The sequence below is a fragment of the Ranitomeya variabilis genome, chromosome 2 (assembly GCF_051348905.1).
Source record: "Ranitomeya variabilis isolate aRanVar5 chromosome 2, aRanVar5.hap1, whole genome shotgun sequence".
NCBI lineage: Eukaryota > Metazoa > Chordata > Amphibia > Anura > Dendrobatidae > Ranitomeya > Ranitomeya variabilis.
Window position 1 is genome coordinate 358,960,346 of NC_135233.1, and position 21,114 is coordinate 358,981,459.

General features: G+C 41.1%; 1 protein-coding gene across 2 annotated transcripts in view; it reads right to left on the reverse strand.

Annotated features, from left to right (window-relative positions):
• Window positions 1-20,890, reverse strand: part of LOC143805908 (cytochrome P450 2C8-like) — a 47,246-nt gene extending 26,356 nt beyond the window's left edge. Inside the window, exons 1-6 of one of the 2 annotated variants that reach the window (XM_077285662.1) lie at window positions 20,686-20,890; window positions 16,876-17,038; window positions 14,216-14,365; window positions 11,091-11,251; window positions 10,235-10,411; window positions 1,803-1,944 (exon numbers count right to left, since the gene is read on the reverse strand). In XM_077285662.1, coding sequence (XP_077141777.1) covers window positions 1,803-1,944; window positions 10,235-10,411; window positions 11,091-11,251; window positions 14,216-14,365; window positions 16,876-17,038; window positions 20,686-20,865 — 973 coding nt within the window. In that variant the 5' untranslated portion in view covers window positions 20,866-20,890. The remainder of the gene's footprint in view (window positions 1-1,802; window positions 1,945-10,234; window positions 10,412-11,090; window positions 11,252-14,215; window positions 14,366-16,875; window positions 17,039-20,685) is intronic. The other variant, XM_077285663.1, reaches the window with a different exon arrangement.
• Window positions 20,891-21,114: the final 224 nt, after the last annotated feature.

Sequence of the window (21,114 nt, forward strand, 5' to 3'; positions counted from 1 at the left end):
CTTTTATATCATATCCTAGAGTTTATTGCACTGTTATCTTTTGCAAAACATGGATGTAAGGTCACTGAACAATGATGTTTGCTAATATGTTGATTACACATTATGCCATGCCATGGAGATGTTTGGAGAAGCCAGGTTGTGACCCTCCCTTCCACCTGGCGTTGTACCTCAATGGACTGTCAGCTTCCTAAGCTTGTTGTTACATTGTTACCTCCTCTCTGTGTGTGCCACAGGTGGGGGAAGTTGGCCCTGGAAGCTATGAACTCACAGCTGCTCTTTTCCTGGTGAGTCAAGAGAAGGGTGAGACTATTTAATTTTGCACCATCTTGGGTAATTTGCTGGGACTGTTCTATGTGTTATTTGTCTGTTTAGTGGTTCAATAAAGTATTGCCACACTGTGTTACCCATACCCTGTGTTGTCTGAGTATTATCATTCCCACAGTAAAAGGAGAGCGGGCGTTTATTTGGATCATCCCTGGTCCTTGAGGTTTCGGCTAGTGGACTACAGCACCCGATGACAACCCATGTATCCATATGTACGAAAGATGCAAGTTCCACTTCCAGAATCCTGCTGTACCTTTTAGGAGACTGGTTGGTTCTTTTCTCTTAATCAGTACTTCAGAGGGGAGAAGACCATGCATGTGACTTTCTCCATTATAGACTGCCAGTGTTGTTATACTATTGTTATACAACAGATTGGCTACTCCCATTATCGGAAATGGAGAGAGCCACATTCATAGGCAAAAGTGACAATTAGTGATCAAGGGATGCCATTGTCCTATTATATGGGGTCACAGATAGCTATAAAATGCATCATTAATACTTACCCATCCCTGCTCCCAAGCTGCTCCTCTTTGCTCTTATTTGACAGCAAAGTACTTAGCCATATAGTTGGAGACCATCAGCAATGGCACCACAGACCACATTTTTCTCCCAGGCTGTGTTTTGTGGCTTATTAAATACTTCCTTATGCTTCAAATTCCATAGAAACTTTTTGGTGGATTCAAACAAAATTTTTGAAATTACATTTCTTTTGTTGTTTCATCACAAGCTTTTTTTCTGCAAACTGCAAAAAACATTGCAGATGGAGGCACAATATGGAGTCACACAGAGATAAATTTGAGGTTCGTGGTGCTAAAGCTGTTAGTACTTTGACAGCTCAGTAACCAGTCTGGTGCAGGGGTGTGCTGAGCTGTGGGCATTTTGATTGACAGCTTGACCGTCCAATCTGAGACTGGGAGGTGTCTGGCTGTCTCTAGGTGTTCATTGTCCTGGATGATTGTCCGGCTACTTAGCTGCCGTTAGTGCCAGACCTCTGCCAAACGTAGCTTCAGCTAAGTGTGGTTTGTTTTCTTTGTGCCTAATATTTTGCTTGATGGTCTTTTGTTGCTTAACCTTGGACCTTGCTAAGACCATCCGTCTTTTTAACCCTTGTGTTCTGATCTGCAATTTTCCCGATGTTTTGACCTTGATCCGTTACCTGACTATGCCTTTGTTTCTTCCCTCTGTTTATGACGTATCCTCTTGACTTTTGACTTCTGACTTGTTGACTATCCTGACTCATGGCTTGTCTGCGTGAAATGACTCAGCATCATATTTATGTTCTTTTATTAAGCAAATGAAATACAGATAACATTTACATTTTCAATATGAAACTCCTAGGCTCCAATGCAAAATCTATAACAAGATCTCCAAAGTTACCAGGTACCCTGATGGGTAGTTCTAAAGTGCTACCACTACTCGTGCCATGATGCTATGAGAGAACCTTATTAAATTGTATAAAATTACATTAAAATTATTACCTTGTATTTCTGGATATTTCATGAGTATAAGAAAACCGTATCTCAGAGTCAAACTTGTCGTCTCTGTTCCAGCAAGGAATAAGTCAGTTATTGTTGCTTGTAGATTCTCCTCACAAAATTCTGTATGTTGATTACTTTTTTCCTAGAAAAAAAAAAAATAAATAAATAAAACTCATCATTATTTGAAATATGAAAATTTGTCAATAGCCTTTAAGCTCTTTAACCCCTTCACCCCCAAGGGTTGTTTGCACGTTAATGACCAGGCCAATTTTTACAATTCAGACCACTGTCCCTTTATGAGGTTATAACTCTGGAACGCTTCAACGGATCTTGGCGATTCTGACATTGTTTTCTCGTGACATATTGTACTTCATGATAGTGGTAAAATTTCTTTGATATAACTTGCGTTTATTTGTGAAAAAAATGGATATTTGGCGAAAATTTTGAAAATTTTGCAATTTTCCAAATTTGAATTTTTATGCCCTTAAATCACAGACATATGTCACGCAAAATACTTTATAAGTAACATTTCCCACATGTCTACTTTACATTAGCACACTTTTGGAACCAAATTTTATTTTGTTAGGGAGTTATAAGGGTTAAAATTTGACCAGAAATTTCTCATTTTTACAACACCATTTTTTTTTAGGGACCACATTGCATTTGAAGTCATTTTGAGGGGTCTATATGACAGAAAATACCCAAATGTGACACCATTCTAAAAACTGCACCCCTCAAGGTGCTCAAAACCACATTCAAGAAATTTATTAACCCTTCAGGTGTTTCACAGGAATTTTTGGAATGTTTAAATAAAAATGAACATTTAACTTTTTTTCACACAAAATTTATTTCAGCTCCAATTTGTTTTATTTTACCAAGGGTAACAGGAGAAAATGGACCACAAAATTTGTTGTACAATTTGTCCTGAGTACGCTGATACCCCATATGTGGGGGTAAACCACTGTTTGGGTGCATGGCAGAGCTCAGAAAGAAAGGAGCGCCATTTGACTTTTCAATGCAAAATTGACTGGAATTGACATGGGACGCCATGTTGCGTTTGGAGAGCCCCTGATGTGCCTAAACATTGAAACCCCCCACAAGTGACACCATTTTGGAAAGTAGACCCCCTAAGGAACTTATCTAGATGTGTGGTGAGCACTTTGACCCAACAAGTGCTTCACAGAAGTTTATAATGCACAGCCGTAAAAATAAAGAATCATATTTTTTCACAAAAATGATCTTTTCGCCCCCATTTTTTTATTTTGCCAAGGGTAAGAGAAGAAATTAGACCACAAAAGTTGTTCTGCAATTTGTCCTGAGTACGACGATACCCCATATGTGGGTGTAAACCATTGTTTGGGCGCAGGGCAGAGCTCGGAAGGGAAGGAGCGCCATTTGACTTTTCAATGAAAAATTGACTGGAATTAAGATGGGACGCCATGTTGCGTTTGGAGAGCCCCTGATGTGCCTAAACATTGAAACCCCCCACAAGTGACACCATTTTGGAAAGTAGACCCCTTAAGGAACTTATCTAGATGTGTGTTGAGCACTTTGACCCAACAAGTGCTTCACAGAAGTTTATAATGCAGAGCCGTAAAAATAAAAAATCATATTTTTTCACAAAAATTATCTTTTCGCCCCCATTTTTTTATTTTCCCAAGGGTAAGAAAAGAAATTAGACCACAAACGTTGTTGTGCAATTTGTCCTGAGTACGACGATACCCCATATGTGGGGGGAACCACTGTTTGGGCGCATGGCAGAGCTCGGAAGGGAAGGAGCGCCATTTAGAATGCAGACTTAAATGGATTGGTCTGCAGGCGTCACGTTGCATTTGCAGAGCCCCTGATGTACCCAAACAGTAGAAACCCCCCACAAGTGACCCCAAATTGGAAACTAGACCTCCCAAGGAACTTATCTAGATGTGTTGTGAGAACTTTGAACCCCCAAGTGTTTCACTACAGTTTATAACGCAGAGCCGTGAAAATAAAAATTATTTTTTTTCTTCACAAAAATGATTTTTTAGCCCCCCGTTTTGTATTTTAACAAGGGTAACGGGATAAATTGGACCCCAAAAGTTGTTGTCCAATTTGTCCTGTGTATGCTGATACCCCATATGTGGGGGTAAACCACTGTTTGGGCGCATGGCAGAGCTCGGAAGGGAAGGAGCGCCGTTTGGAATGCAGACTTAGATGGATTGGTCTGCAGGCGTCACGTTGCATTTGCAGAGCCCCTGATGTACCTAAACAGTAGAAACCCCCCACAAGTGACCCCATATTGGAAATTAGACCCCCCAAGGAACTTATCTAGATGTGTTGTGAAAACTTTGAACCCCGAAGTGTTTCACTACAGTTTACAACGCAGAGCCGTGAAAATAAAAAATCTTTTTTTTCCCACAAAACTTATTTTTTAGCCCCCAGTTTTGTATTTTCCCAAGGGTAACAGGAGAAATTGGACCCCAAAAGATGTCCAATTTGTCCTGAGTACGCTGATACCCCATATGTTGGGGTAAACCCCTGTTTGGGTACACGGGAGAGCTCTGAAGGGAAGGAGCACTGTTTTACTTTTTCAACGCAGAATTGTCTGGAATTGAGATCGGATGCCATGTCCCGTTTGGAGAGGCCCTGATGTGCCTAAACAATGGAAACCCCCCAATTATAACTGAAACCCTAATCCAAACACACTCCTTACCCTAATCCCAACGGTAACCCTAACCACACCCCTAACCCTGACACACCCCTAACCCTAATCCCAACCCTATTCCCAACCGTAAATGTAATCCAAACCCTAACCCTAACTTTAGCCCCAACCCTAACTGTAGCCTTAACCCTAGCCCCAACCCTAGCCCTAACCCTAGCCCTAACCCTAGCAATAACCCTAACCCTAGCCCTAACCCTAGCCTTAGCCCTAACCCTAGCCCTAACCCTAACCCTAGCAATAACCCTAGCCCTAACCCTAGCCCTAACCCTAGCCCTAACCCTAACCCTAGCAATAACCCTAGCAATAACCCTAGCCCTAACCCTAGCCCTAGCCCTAACCCTAGCCCTAGCCCTAACCCTAGCCCTAACCCTAGCCCTAACCCTAGCCCTAACCCTAGCCCTAACCCTAACCCTAGCCCTAACCCTAATGGGAAAATGGAAATCAATACATTTTTTTTATTTTTTTATTTTTCCCTAACTAAGGGGGTGATGAAGGGGGGTTTGATTTACTTTTATAGCGGGTTATTTAGCGGATTTTTATGATTGGCAGCCGTCACACACTGAAAGACGCTTTTTATTGCAAAAAATATTTTTTGCGTTACCACATTTTGAGAGCTATACTTTTTCCATATTTGAGTCCACAGAGTCATGTGAGGTCTTGTTTTTTGCGGGACGAGTTGACGTTTTTATTGGTAACATTTTCGGGCACATGACATTTTTTGATCACTTTTTATTCCGATTTTTGTGAGGCAGAATGACCAAAAACCAGCTATTCATGAATTTCTTTTGGGGGAGGCGTTTATACCGTTCCGCGTTTGGTAAAATTGATAAAGCAGTTTTATTCATCGGGTCAGTACGATTACAGCGATATCTCATTTATATCATTTTTTTATGTTTTGGCACTTTTATACGATAAAAGCTATTTTATAGAAAAAATAATTATTTTGGTATCGCTTTATTCTCAGGACTATAACTTTTTTATTTTTTTGCTGATGATGCCGTATCACGGCTCGTTTTTTGCGGGACAAGATGACGTTTTCAGCGGTACCATGGTTATTTAAATCTGTCTTTTTGATCGCGTGTTATTCCACTTTTTGTTCGGCGGTATGGTAATAAAGCGTCGTTTTTTGCCTCGTTTTTTTTTTTTCTCACGGTGTTTACTGAAGGGGTTAACTAGTGATATAGTTTTATAGGTTGGGTCGTTACGGACGCGGCGATACTAAATATGTGTACTTTTATTGTTTTGTTTTTTTTATTTAGATAAAGAAATGTATTTATGGGAATAATATTTTTTTTTTTCTTTATTTAGGAATTTATTTTTTATTTATTTTTTTACACATGTGGAAAAATTTTTTTTTTACATTTTTACTTTGTCCCAGGGGGGACATCACAAATCGTTGATCTGACAGTGTGCACAGCACTCTGTCAGATCTGCGATCTGCTGTGCAGGGCTGCAGGCTTACCAGCGCCTGCTCTGAGCAGGCACTCGGTAAGCCACTTCCCTCCCTGCAGGACCCGGATGCCGCGGCCATCTTGGATCCGGGACCTGCGGCGAGGAGGGAGGTAGGAGACCCTCGGAGCAACGCGATCACATAGCGTTGCTGCGGGGGTCTCAGGGAAGCCCGCAGGGAGCCCCCTCCCTGCGCGATGCTTCCCTATACCGCCGGTACACCGCGATCATGTTTGATCGCGGTGTGCCGGGGGTTAATGTCCGTGACCACTCCTGGCACATAGTGCCGGATGTCAGCTGCGATATGCAGCTGACACCCGGCCGCGCTCCCCCCGTGAGCGCGGCCGATCGCGTATGACGTACTATCCCGTCGGTGGTCATACGGGCCCACCCCACCTCGAGGGGATAGTACGTCAGATGTCAGAAAGGGGTTAAAGATGAAATAAGAGTCAAAACAAGAGCAATGAAATGGAATTATTGATTTCAGAATTTTGCAGAAAGGTTTGATTCACGGTGAATATATTTTCTGTGGATCATGACGCTAAAAATTGACCAGAAAACATACAAAACAGGCCAAAAGTTTGGACATACCTTCTCATTCAAAGATTTTTCTGTATTTTCATGACTATGAAAATTGTACCTTCACACTGAAGGCATCAAAATTATGAATTAACACATGTGGATTTATATACTTAACAAAAAAGTGTGAAACAACTGAAAATATGTCTTAGGCTGGTTTCACACTTGCGTTTTGATCTGCAGCGTTTTAAAAAAAAACGCATGTGGTGAAAAAGCGCATGTAAACGCGGCAAAACGCATTTTGCATGCAGAAAAAAAATGCGGCGTTTTGCCGTGATTACATGCGTTTTTTCCAGCGTTTGCGTTTTTTAAACGCATGCTGAGAAGTGTGTGACAGCTGCCAATCATCAAAATCAACTAGAAAACCCACTATAAACAGAAATAGCTAGGGTTAGGGTTAGGGTTAGGATCCCTAGTAACCCTAGGGATCCTAACCCTAACCCTAACCCTACCCCTAACCCTAACCCTAACCCTGACAAGCCACCCCCCACCATCAAGGTGATAAAGGCATCCAAACCCTAACCCTAACCGTAACCCTAACCCTGACAAGCCACCCCCCACCATCAAGGTGATAAAGGCATCCAAACCCTAACCCTAACCCTACCCCTAACCCTAACCCTAACCCTGACAAGCCACCCCCCACCTTCAAGGTGATAAAGGCATCCAAACCCTAACCCTAACCCTGACCCTATATGACAGTCAATACTCTACGAGTTTATATTTTTAGTACTCTATAGCAATACCGTATATCTTGGGGTGTCCACATTGAACAAAGCTTTTTATTAGAAGAATGTCCTGGTCACCAGGTCAACAAAATAGCTTATTCCTATGGATCTCTAGGATCCCTATTGTTAGGGTTAGGGGTAGGGTTAGGGTTAGGGTTAGGGTTAGGGTTTGGATCCCTTTATCACCTTGATGGTGGGGGTTGGCTTGTCAGGGTTAGGGTTAGGGTTAGGGTTAGGGTTTGGATCCCTTTATCACCTTAAAACGTTGCGTTTACATAGACAGCAATGCATTTTTTTGCCGCAAATAAACGCATGCGTTTTTTTGCGGCAAAAAAAAAGCCGCTAAAAATTACTACATGTTGCATTTCTGCAAATGAACGCACGCGTCAAAAAACGCATGCGTTGCCGAAAACACGTCAAAACGCACGCTAAAAAACGCATGCGTTTTTTAATGTTAAGTATAGAAAAAAATGCATGCGTTTTTTAGCGCTAAAACGCAGCGAACAAAAACGCAAGTGTGCAACCAGCCTTATATTCTAGGTTCTTCAAAGTAGCCACCTTTTGCTTTGATGACTGCTTTGCACACTCTTGGCATTCTCTTGATGAGCTTCAAGAGGTAGTCACCGGGAATGGTTTTCACTTCAAAGGTGTGCCCTGTCAGGTTTAATAAGTGGGATTTCTTGCCTTATAAATGGGGTTGGGACCATCAGTTGTGTTGTGCAGAAGTCTGGTGGATACACAGCTGATAGTCCTACTGAATAGACTGTTAGAATTTGTATTATGGCAAGAAAAAAGCAGCTAAGTAAAGAAGAATGAGTGGCCATCATTACTTTAAGAAATGAAGGTCAGTCAGTCCGAAAAATTGGGAAAACTTTGAAAGTGTCCCCAAGTGCAGTGGCAAAAACCATCAAACGCTACAAAGAAACTGGCTCACATGAAGACCGCCCCAGGAAAGGAAGACAAAGTGTCACCTCTGCTCCTGAGGATAAGTTTATCCGAGTCACCAGCCTTATAAATCGCAGGTTAACAGCAGCTCAGATTAGAGACCCAGTCAATGCCACACAGTGTTCTAGCAGCAGACACATCTCTACAACAACTGTTAGGAGGAGACTTTGTGCAGCAGGCCTTCGTGGTAAAATAGCTGCTAGGAAACCACTGCTAAGGACAGGCAACAAGCAGAAGAGACTTGTTTGGGCTAAAGAACACAAGGAATGGACGTTAGACCAGTGGAAATCTGTGCTTTGGTCTGATGAGTCCAAATTTGAGATCTTTGGTTCCAACCACCGTGTCTTTGTGCGACGCAGAAAAGGTGAACAGATGGACTCTACATGCCTGGTTCCCACGGTGAAGCATGGAGGAGGAGGTGTGATGGTGTGGGGGTGCTTTGCTGGTGACACTGTTGGGGATTTATTCAAAATTGAAGGCATACTGAACCAGCATGGCTACGACAGCAGCTTGCAGCGGCATGCTATTCTATCCAGTTTACATTTAGTTGGACCATCATTTATTGTTCAACAGGACAATGACCCCAAACACACGTCCAGGCTTTGTAAGGGCTATTTGACCAAGAAGGAGAGTGATGGGGTGCTACGCCAGATGAACTGGCCTCCACAGTCACCATACCTGAACCCAATCGAGATGGTTTGGGGTGAGCTTGAGTGAAGGCAAAAAGGGCCAACAAGTGCTAAGCATCTCTGGGAACGCCTTCAAGATTGTTGGAAGACCAGTCCCGGTGACTACCTCTTGAAGCTCATCAAGAGAATGCCAAGAGAGTGCAAAGCAGTAATCAAAGAAAAAGGTGGCTACTTTGAAGAACCTAGAATATAAGACATAATTTCAGTTGTTTCAGACTTTTTAGTTAAGTATATAATTCTACATGTGTTAATTCATAGTTTTGATGCCTTCAGTGTGAATGTACAATTTTCATAGTCATGAAAATACAGAAAAATCTTTAAATGAGAAGGTGTGTCCAAACTTTTGGTCTGTACTGTATGAATAAAACTGTGACATCTGATACGACTGTATTGAACTGTATTTTGAGGGTTATAGAGCCTTAGCAATGTTCAAGTTACCTCATCCTTTCTGGCTAGGGAAAATCGATGGTAACCGGTGGTAACTATCTGCTGTATTTGCGTGACATGTACCCGTCTAATATTGGACTATTGCAACAACAAACTATGCAAAAAATATTTTTTTTACAATTCAAATCTTATAGAGATTTTTCTTTAGGATGTAAAAAATGTGGCTTGCCCATCTTATGTTGCAATAATCACACTTCCTGTGACTCACAAGCTATGGATGCAGTATTTTGTATTAGTATCAAAAATAACACTGAGGGGTTTCATTTTGCCCTCCTTCTTTACAGTAGGTAAAGAATTTTAAAAAAGGCTTTAATTAAGCTTTTTTTACTACAGATTATCACATTTCAATTGATTCGCAGTCACACTGAATACAGGTCCAGCACTTCACCATATGTCACTAGCACTCCCATCGCATTTTTAATATACTTGAGCACTGAATTAGTACATCACATTCAGATTAGGTATTTTTTTATCCCTACGTGGAATAATCTGTGCTCTCTGACCACCTGTCCCTACACAGTTCAGGCCAAAAATTGTGCTTTCTTGCCTCCCCCCATATTCTTTACTAGCTGTGATTACCTTCCTTATTGGCTGAGTTAAAGTAATGTGATAGTTGAAGGACCTTAACGGGAAGCCTGTGCAGCCGCACCTGACATTATCTCACTTCCTATGCCTTCAGTAGTGTGTTAAACGGTGACTTTGCATGTTTGGATTTGAACTTGTGGTATCTGCATATTGCAGGAAATTCGACTCAAGGTCAATTCTTTGAAGATCAATCCATTCATTTTTATTTCAGTGCCTTTTTTCAAAGCTAGTTGAATTTTAATTACTGTGCACATTCTGTACAAACACAATGTGACCTTCAAATGTCAAAATATCTAACATTATCAAGAAACGCACCTCTTCCATCTTTATGAGAAAGCAATCAATGAAGTCGCGAGGGCAGTTTTCATCCAGGGTAGCTCGATGCGTCTCTGCCATCTCCTTAATGAATTGTTTTAAATATTTCATAATTTTAATGATCGCCCTATGAGGACCAGGAATGTAGGACATTATTCTTGGGAACATGATGAGAAGCTTATTAAGGGAAGAAGTGATAGAAAAACACGATTTTACTATTATTTTGTTACGTCAGCGTCAAATTTAAATTCTATGCCCTACTTTTAGAAAAGACGTTGCTGATGATTCAGTGAATCTAAACTTAAAAAATTATACATGTCTCCATGATTTCAGACTACAAATGGCCCATGGCCTCAATTCAACAAAGCTTTCATGATAGAATTCTGGAGTATAAAATTTTAAAAAGACCCAATTTTTTTGAACATTGACCATTTTGCCCTGTTCTGACAAACTCAGCGAACCTGGGAGTGGGGTGTGGCGGAGCAAGCCAACCCTGTCTTGTCCAATTTATGATGCGTGGTAGCGTTACTTATGTCACAAATGCCTGGAAAAATATCCCTCTAGCTGGAATAAACTTTGTGGTGAGGTGGACATGGGGCGCATGCCACTTTGTGCCTCACTTGATGCATTAAGAGGTGTGCCCCTCTTAAGTAATCAAGTACCTTGGACTGCACTCTGTCTCATCATCAAGATCAGTGTAAAAAATGCCAGTCTTGTTGAATCAAGTGCCATGTTCCCTGTTATTTGTCCCCTATTTTTTGTCAGCTACCGATATGGAGGTCTGACAGAATGGAATATGACTGCAGAATAGGACAACATAGAGTTTGGTTGTAGTTGGTAGCATACAATTATTTACCTGTCCTGAAGTGTTGTTGAACAGCTCCGCAATTTCATTAAAATGTGAAATGAGAGTTAAGAATTTTTTGTCTTCATAGTCAAATCTTTCACCAAATACAATGGAGCAAATGACATTGGAAACAGCGAGTCGCATTATATGTACTGGATCAATTGGAGAGTCTGTAAGGAAATATAACCATGTTGTCTGTAATTACTATGCAATACAATAAATATAATAGGAAAATATGGACAATGGCAAAAATTGCACAGAAGGACTGCAGATCTGTAGTCTGTTGTGTAATGTGAGCTCATGGTAAAGTTAACTCTACCATCAGTGGATCAGCCATTGAGCTAATACTGAACAGTCTCTTAATTGTAGACACAGAGAAAAAGAATGATCAATAATGATATATTTCAGCATAACTAATCTTTTGTTTTCCCAGTCAAATCTTTTATAATCCTAGGGGGCAGGGTTCCCAACCATCCCGAAGTTTCAAAAAAGTCCTGCTTTACAGACCTGTGTGAGCGTGGAAATTGTCTGTCTACAATCATGTTCACAAAGCTCTGTGAAACAGAACGATCTCACCTAGGGGTTAGACCTGTGAGTGCAAGGGGACGAATCACTGACACACTTCCATGCTTTTGGTAATCTGCTCCCTGCGCTAGCTGTCAGACCTATGTGGGTTGAGCGCTTGGAGCATACCTTGTACACACTGGGGGTGGGCAGTTTGGGGGAACTCTTATGATGTCAGGAATGGTGCATGTTTGGGCAGCTGGTCGGTCATTAGGAGGACGGAATGGAATAATGCCAGGGAGCGCCTGCTTTAAAGGACAAAACCTTGCTATTTTTGATTGGAGTTTAATCTTAATATATATACTTACCTTGTAATGTCTTCACATCCTGTTCCATCCAGATGTGTCCAGATCCCAGAATATCAAGCGGCGGAAGTTAACCGACCGCCATATTGGGACACCCAAGTGATGGGTGCCTCAATATGGAAACTGCTCGTGGTACCAGCCTCTTGCGTGGCACCACCAGCGGAACACCATCACACTACACACACACTGTATATGCCGTGCACACCACGCACACACATGTAGAATGCTAGCAGGTGCGTAAGGATGCAGTGACACACAGAAGGCAGAGCAAGGGTTGCCAGGTAGTTTATGTAACACAATAATAAATCAAGCAGGGGGGTATTATTGTAAAGAAAACAACAATTCAACTTATCAGTCTCTGGTCCTTGGTAGAAGGTGGCAGGCAGATCCCTCGGTGGCACTGCAGGTGGAACGAGAAGTCTCCAATCCGTTCCCGCAGAAAGGCGATGCACTGGTTCCTTGCGGTGGTGAATCCTCATGGTCCTTCAGCATGTGGTCTTCTGGTCCGGGCATGAGATATTGTAGAGGTGTTTGTCAGCGGCATGGCCGACGTAGAAAACAGTTCAGCAGACAAGGCCACAGAAGTAGCATCTAGTCCAGCACTCACAGCCACAGGAACAGGCCGGCACTCAGTAGGCACCTCGGGGATAGCACTCAGCGGTGCCTCTGTGGTGGTGAGGGAAACGATGCTCTGAAGTCGAAACCGGTCACTGTATGGTGCGGGGGTCTCTCTGGGCAATGGGCCATTAGTCGGGATGGCACTGCTAACCGGGTGAGAAGGCATGGATAGCTGGCGTGGGTAAGTCGAGAGGGAGTCAACCGTCTCTGCACTCTCACGCTGGTTCCCAGCCAAAAGCCCCATCTTCCCACGCACACCGCTATTTAAGTCTGACCCGCCCCCATCAGTCAGGTGTCCTGAACTGCTCCGGTCAGAAATCTCTTCCCCCGGAATAATGGTGACAGCCCCAATAGTTCCAGCCCAGCAACACAAGAGGGACTGTTAGCCTGGCTCTCCTCCCTACACACACACAAATACACACTGCATATGCTGTACGCACCACAAACGCACACACACACTGTATACGCCAAACGCACCACACACACTGTATACGCCATACGCTGCCTATTGTGCGGTACCACCAGCGGAATACCGTCACAAACACGCTGCTGCCAGGATCTGCGGAATGATTCACTGACCGCCGCAATCTTTGCACAGGAGGAGCACATGTGCAGTTTTAATGTGACTGCCGCTATCTGTCTGCACAAAAATGGCTGCAGTCTGATTTACTGTGCCTGTGTGAATTCCACGCAGGCGCAGTGAATCATTCGGCTGATCCCAGCGGCAGATGCACGACGTGTCTACAGACAGAGGAGGCCGGTCACATTAAAGGGGTTTTCCCACGAGCGAAAGTTCATTTTAAAAATTGTCTTTGTCTGACCGTGTACTGAGCATACCACATCTCCTGGGCAGGAGAGGAAGCAAAAGACAATGCTGACATTACAGCAAGGGGATCATAGAGGATTCATTTTGTCAGGTAAAATATTTCTCTGACTGTTTTTAAGCAATATTTCACCTCACAAAATGTATCCTATGTGATGTCCTGCTGTAATGTCAGTATTGTCTTTTGTTTCTTCCCCTGCCCAAGAGCTGTGGTATGTTCTGTACACAGTCAGATGCACACAATTTTTAAAATGAACTTTCGAAAAGCAAATATCAACGCCAACATGGCTCCTCCTAAAAAGTACGCCAATGACAATGAAAGGAAAGCAGCAAAGGCACAACATCGAAGACAACAACGGACAAATGAGACGCTTGAAGAGCAACAGCATCGCTGGGACAAAAAGAATGCATACGAGCGTAGGTGTCAAGCACATGAGTCCCCTGATGCAAAAGTCATTCGATTATCACAGGATGCCATTAGGCAACAGCAAGGCCGCAAACAGAAATCTGCAGTCTTAACAGCAATACCATGCTCACAAGATGACTCATTGGAACAAGCACACCATGCACATGGGAGGGAGAGAGTCTCAATGCTACAAATCCTGCCCCATTGTGACTTTACCGCCTTCCCGATGCGATAGCATTGGGCATCCATCTAGTTTTTAATAACTGTAAATTATAAAAACATTTTTTTCCACCTTTTCTGCTTAGTTAAATTTATTTTTTATGGTGGCACAACCCTTTAAGTTGTCAAACTCTGAAATGATGGTCCAGGTTGAGAGATGCTGGTCCATAGCCAGTGAAATATATGATTATTCACCCACCTTTATCCTTCATAAATTTCCCGGTGAGACATTGAGACTCTTCTTGGATTCTTTCTTCGATGCTTCTTTTTCCCATTCCGAAATTTCTCAAAGTTGTTAAGGAAAATCGACGAAGGATTTTCCACCTTTCTCCACTACTCGAAATGACCCCTGTAAGTTCAATTATGTTGTTAAAATAGTTTCTAAATCTAGAATTTTTTATTGTAAAAACAAAGGCACTGGAGCTCCTAACCAGAGTTAAAGATTTAGAAAGAAGAAGAAATCCTTTAAGTAGAGTGCTGCTGGTGAATGTCACAGGTTCTGTGTGCACCTGTCAAGCTAAATAGTGGGTTACTAGTAGGGATAATGTTCACCTGCGCTGTCTACAATGGGGTAAGGATGTGATAATAGATATGTGTTCAAAGACACTTGCAGTTTGATGTCGTTGGAAAAAATATATGGATAAACTCCAGATCCTATTTGGTTTCCGTTGCAGGTGGTGTTTAGTGCCGATGTGGGTTCCGAGCTAATTGCAGATACCCAGATGCTTGGGAATAGCCTTTTCCGTGTCAACATACGGTTCCCTCCGAGGGATACATTTTCAACTTTTTAATTTATAACTATAATTCCACTGGTGCATATGACCCCAGAACTGTGGATTTTAGATGTACTCACTATTGCTGGACGGTTAGAGGGCTGACAGTCATCAGCTGGTAAAAGGTGCTTAGAAAAGGGTTTATGTCCTGTGCAATTAAATATGGGAAGGTCGTCTCCCTGATAGAGTAAATGTGCCGATTAATCATACAAGTCAACATGCACACATGGTACATGCATTATACATGCCGTATAATTAATACTCTCTGATTCCCCGTGCTGCAGGGTTTTGGAAATCGTGCAGATAGCTAGTGTGTCCCCGTTGTGATTTGTGCTCGAGCTGCGAGAGGAGCTGCGGTAGGAGCCACAGGACCGCGTGAGCCTAGCATGCCCCGGCCGGAAGTAACGCTAAGGTAGAGGTCAAAGGGGGTGGGTGGAGCTGACAGTGACGTCACCGAACTACATAGGACAAGTGTACTGCGGACAGCCAACCAATGTGTTTTGAGGGCACTGGCCCTCTTTGTCAGGGTTATAACGTATGACGACATGGGAAAGGCTATTCCCAAGCATCTGGGTATCTGCAGGTAGCTTGGAACCCACATCGGCACTAAACACCCCCTGCAACAGGTACCAAATGGGATCAGGAGTTTATCCATATATTTTTTCCAATGACATCAAACTGTAAATGTCTTTGAACACATATCTATTATCACATCCTAACCCCATTGTAGACAGCGCAGGTGAACATTATCCCTACTAGTTTCTAAATCTAGATTGTGGAATTTTGTCTTCTAAGTTTTGTTGTGCATAGTAGCTAGAGCTACTTGAGTGAAACAAGTCAGTTTTCTTGGTTCAAATCTCCATTTTACAATATACTGCTTCCTACTGATAAGCATGCTATGACAAATGTTACAAGCCCTACACACCTGTCAAGTCAACATCAGAAAGATGTACACTGTGTGCACAATTGTTTGCCAATTTAGATTTTTCATGATTATTTTTTTTTCTATTGAACAACTGTAGTGTTGTTGGTCAATCCATAAGGTTAATAAACCTGAAACCTTAATAATTCAGAAAGTAAAAGTGAGATTTTGTCTTTCTTAGGAGAATATTTGTGTGCAGAATTTTCAGACAACTATTAGTATGCAGAATTGTTATGCATCTAAATGAAAAAAAAAATATTTTTCCAACTCAATTATTTATTTTCATCTGTTAACGTGAAAATAACTAAATATCTCACAATGCACAAAAATCCATTTCTGACATTTCAAGAAAATCTTAGTGGCTAATAGAGGTACCCTTCTTTTCACTAACAATCATAAGATCAACTTTTTGGGTAGCACCAACCACAGCCCCCCAGACATATCGCAGAGTTTTCCATGTTTTACCTGAACAGAAATATCCCATTTAAGAGAGATCACAAGGTCTCAGTTGGGATTAGGTCAGGTCATTATTCTTTCATCATTATCGCCTTTACTGGTAGCCGAGCAGTGGAGGCTTCGATGCTGTGATGGAGGAGTATCGTACAGAACAACCATGATGTTCCTGAAGGATGCAGACTTTGTCCTGTGCCACTGTTTGAAGAAAGAGTTTTCTAAAACCTGGCAGCAGGTCTGGGAGTTGATTTTAAGCCCTTCTTCAATCTCTAAAGATCCAGTTAGCTCATCTTTAATCATTTCAGCCAGTAATAGTACCCCACCTATATCTTACTAGCGTCTGAGTGGAAGTGAAGGTCTGTGCCCATTACTGATCCAGCCAAACTTTCCTTGAAAATTATGCACAACTTGATAAATGGTGTTATATCCGTAGTCTGCATCCCCCTTCATTACACAAATACAAGTCACCTGATCTACTTCATCCAACATGCAAAACTTGCTGGAATTGTAAAATCTGTATAAAAATGATGACATGGTCAAAATACTCCCTTGCATAATAATTCTGCCCACTATCATCACCATCCCGAATCAAGTATTGTATATAATGCTATAATTATATGGTTTGTATGTAGTCATATTGAAAATTTTACATTAATATCATGGTAAAGTATCATGTTTTTGCTATTATTCTAACTTACTTAAACAACTTACCAAAATCTTTTGAAAAAAACTCTCCTGCTCCTATGTCTCCCCTGTCACTAAATGCGTCACTGCAGTCCACCAATGCTTCCTTCACGGCATCGTACCCAATCAGTACTATGGTCCGAAGGTTTGAAATATAGATGGTATAGACAGGCCCATACGTCTCACTTAGCTAGAGAGATATATAAAAATCTTAAAAACTGGTGAATGTGAATTTATCCTCCAAGCAAGTAAGATATACTGTAGGCAAAAACTGTATATTTATCCTTTAACTGTATAAAAAATGTGGAGATCTCCTTAATTTAAGATGTAATTGCTACACAGACCTATACACTTTTGAGTTTATAGTAGGAATCCCTTAGTAGGTGCCAATTTTATTAGGTGGGGAGAAGAGCAGAATGTACAAAGAGCTTCTCACTGGAAGATGCAAGCTCAATTTTTTTGGTTTTTCTTTGTATTTTAGCATTCTGTGCAAGCCAGGGTGTGGCCTCCCTCTCCTGAGCTGGAAATTACATTTAAAGGCTTTCCCAGACTGGTGTCCACTGGTTGGGACCCGGTCCTTTTTTCTGCTCTTATTCACACACTGAGGTCAACTCTGACACATGGTAAGGTTTTTAATATTATACAGTGTAGGATCATCCCAATCAGTCACCTTGTCGACGGTGGGATGGCTTTTATGCTATTTTTGATCAAAAACAGTATTACTAAGAACTCTGTGTTATTTAAATGCACTTTTGCTTTTTACTTAGTTACAGCAGGGTTTTTGATAATTTTGTCTCTTGTAGGTTTTGTATGTTATATGGTCAATGTGAACATGCATTTATGTGCTGCATGTAAACCAACTCAAACCAAGCTCAATTTTTTTTTTTTTTTAAAGTTTATAGTAGGAAAGCCCATAGCAGATTCCAATTTTATTAGGTGGTGAGAAGAGCAGAATGTACAAAGAGCATCTCCCTGGAAGACCCAACATGTGCTTGGATTACATTTAGTCAATTAATTTTAAATGGCAAAATGTAATACTTCATTTCTCCTGTGGAGGTGCTGCAGGCACATTAAATACTTGTTGCTGGGTTTTTCCACAGATCACGGCTAACTGCTGATGGTACTATTCGCAGGGATCCTTTATGATCAGTTTATTATACAGGATCCTAATAAAAGAATACTGTCCTAAGTACTTTTAATTTACGACAGTGAACCTAATATTTTAATGTATAGATAGATAGATTGAATTCTTATCTTGCAGATAATTTTCCACACCTGTCTAATACTTTTGCACAATACTCTGTGTGGGATTGTGTTTTGACATTAACTTACATTTATCATCATAACTGCATAAAATGTACTGCAAGTTTTATTCAAAATGAAACATGTAACAGAGTTCAGAAGTTTAATGTTGGACATTTTCCCATTTGATTGGAAAAAAACATCTATTTTGAAGTTGATGGCAACAACAAAACTCCAAAATGATTTATGATAAGGAGGACACAGAGTCAAAAATACCAAAAAATTTGACAACATATTATTTAGAAGTGCAAAGATATATAATCAAATGTTGATTACATGGGTTTCATATATATAAAAACGTGAATAAGTCCAGTAAGGTGTGATAATGACCGGGGAAAGGAACTGTGAAAAAGGGGAAGATAAGCATCTATAATAGATCCATCAATGCTAACCACCTAACGGTATATATAGTCAATTATATGTGGCAGAATATAACTGCAAACACTCTGTTTAAACTACAACACCATCACAATGTCCGACACTCAACATGCCCATCATTCCCACATTTACATGAATAGATAAAGGCAATAGTTACCCATTAGTGTAGCCAATCCCGTTCAGATCTCGGCCATAAACCTCAATGCGCGTTTCGCATACAAATAGTCTCGCTTCCTCAGGGATGCTTATCTTCCCCCTTTTCCCAGTTCCTTTCCCCGGTCATTATTCACACCTATGGACTTATTCACGTATTTATATATATGAAACCCATGTAATCAACATTTGATTATATATCTATGCATTTCTAAATAAAATTTTGTCACATTCTTTGGTATTTTTGACTCTATGTCCTCCTTATCATAAATGTGTTAATGAGTCGCCATTCACATGGGTATGTAATTTTCTGGTGTCCTTTTTAAAACTCCAAAATGGTTGGGCTATGTCTATGTCTAAGTCTACCATTGCATAGAATCTCGTTTTCTTTTTATAACATTCTGTAAATGACTGGGAAGTGAGGAGACATTTGCTAGAATTTTTTGGAAGAGGAACGTTGTCCTGTTCTTCTGATATCTGATACTCGCTTCTCCTGAATTCTGGATCTTTGCTGAAATTTCTGTTTCTTAATGCACCAAATAATTTCTATTGCTGAAAGGCCTGGACTGGAGATGGCCGAAGCTATGCTATGTAGTGATGGATGCAGTATGTGATTTATCATTGTCCTGCAGAAATATGAATGGGCTTCCCTGAAATAGACATTGTATGGTTGGATCATATGTTGTTATAACATCTCAATGTAATGCTCAGCATTGACATCGCCTTTCATGTGAAAACTGCTCATGCCAAAGGCACTAATGCAGTCCCATATTATCAGAGATGCAGAATTGTTCACTGATAACAAGCTGGGTGGTCACACTCATCATGAGTCTGCAGGACACAGTGTCTCTGGTTTCATAAATAAACTCTCATTTTGATTCATCTGACCACAGAACAGTTTTCCATTTTGCACCAGTCCATTATAATTGGGATTTGACCCAGAGAAGATGGAAGCTTTCCTGGATTTTGTTGATATTTGACTTCTTCCTTGCATGATAGATCTTTGACCTTCACTTGGGAATTACACTGCAAAGGGTTCACAAACATTGATTTCTAGAAGTATTCTTGACTCCACGCAGTGATTTACCTGTTTTTATTGCCGTGCCACCTGAGGGTCAATAGATAACTAGCATAAAATATTAAACGCCAGACTCAACACTTCTGCACATATGGATTTCTACAAAATCTCTCGATATTTTTGTGATATCATGTACTGTAGGTGGAGGGACATTCAAAGTTTTTGCAATGTTATGTTGAGGAACATTTTCCTGGATGGATTTTTAGAGGCAGTTGTTCATAGACTAGTAAACCTCTGACCATCTTTGCTCTCGAGAGGCTCTGCCTCTCTAATATGCTCTTTTTATGCAGTCATGCAACTCAGTTGAAAAATGATTCTCCAGTTGTTTTACCATAGAACCACTTTTTTTTCTAGCCTTTGGTTAATCACGTCACGACTGTTTTCAGATATCTTGCTGTCATTTATTTTTAAATAAAATAAAATGGAAAAATTACCAACTTTTACCGACTGATATGTGTTCTATGTTCTGTTGTAAATAAAATATGTCTGTAAGAGATTCATAAATTATTGTAATTTTTTAATCTTACACAGTGTCACAACTTTTTGGAATTAGGGATTCAGGTTGTCTATCTTTCAATAATCATCATAATATCTCCCCTTTTAAGTAGTATCAGTCCCAAAGGAAGAAGACAGCAGTGGGGGCATCAAATGCTCCTCTTTTATCGCTTTCTCACTGTAAGTTTGACAGAAGAGTATAGGTTGCTGTTTATGGCCATCTGTATTTAGTCAACTGAGCAGGAGGGACACACTGTGATAAATTAGCCAATATGACAGTGATTTTAAAGAGTATCTACATTCTCCAAGGTTTCCTTTATCTATCACTGGATTATGCTGAAACCACTGTTACTTTCACAGCGAAGTTATTGTCGGAATCACTATGTGACCAGTTCCGTATGAAGAGTAAGATTACAAATAAGTTTTCTTACCTTAATTAATGACTGTGGCATTTCTGTAGTGCTGATCTGAAGGATATTCCCCAAGCCGGGCAGAGGTGTAGGTCCTGGGGGCAGGTCCTTCTGTTTGATCTTACCCCACCATTTCATGAGATAAATAAGGAGAGTGACTCCAGTAGCCAGGAGAATCGTTGCTGAGATAGACAGAGCCATCTTGAGCCTAAGACCCTACAGCTCCTCTGTTCTTTTTCCTTGTGTATTTATATTCATGCAGGAACAGGGCAGCGTTCCAACATGTAATCAATAAAAACAGGTTGGACGAGAGTAAAGTGCAGAGTTACAGCTGTTACATAATACTTCTGCTCTCAGTGCATACTCAGTCTCAGCTTGGCGTGAATCACCAAAAAGAGACGACTCTTTTGGATACCATATAGATCCCCTTTAAATATGCATTCACAAGCA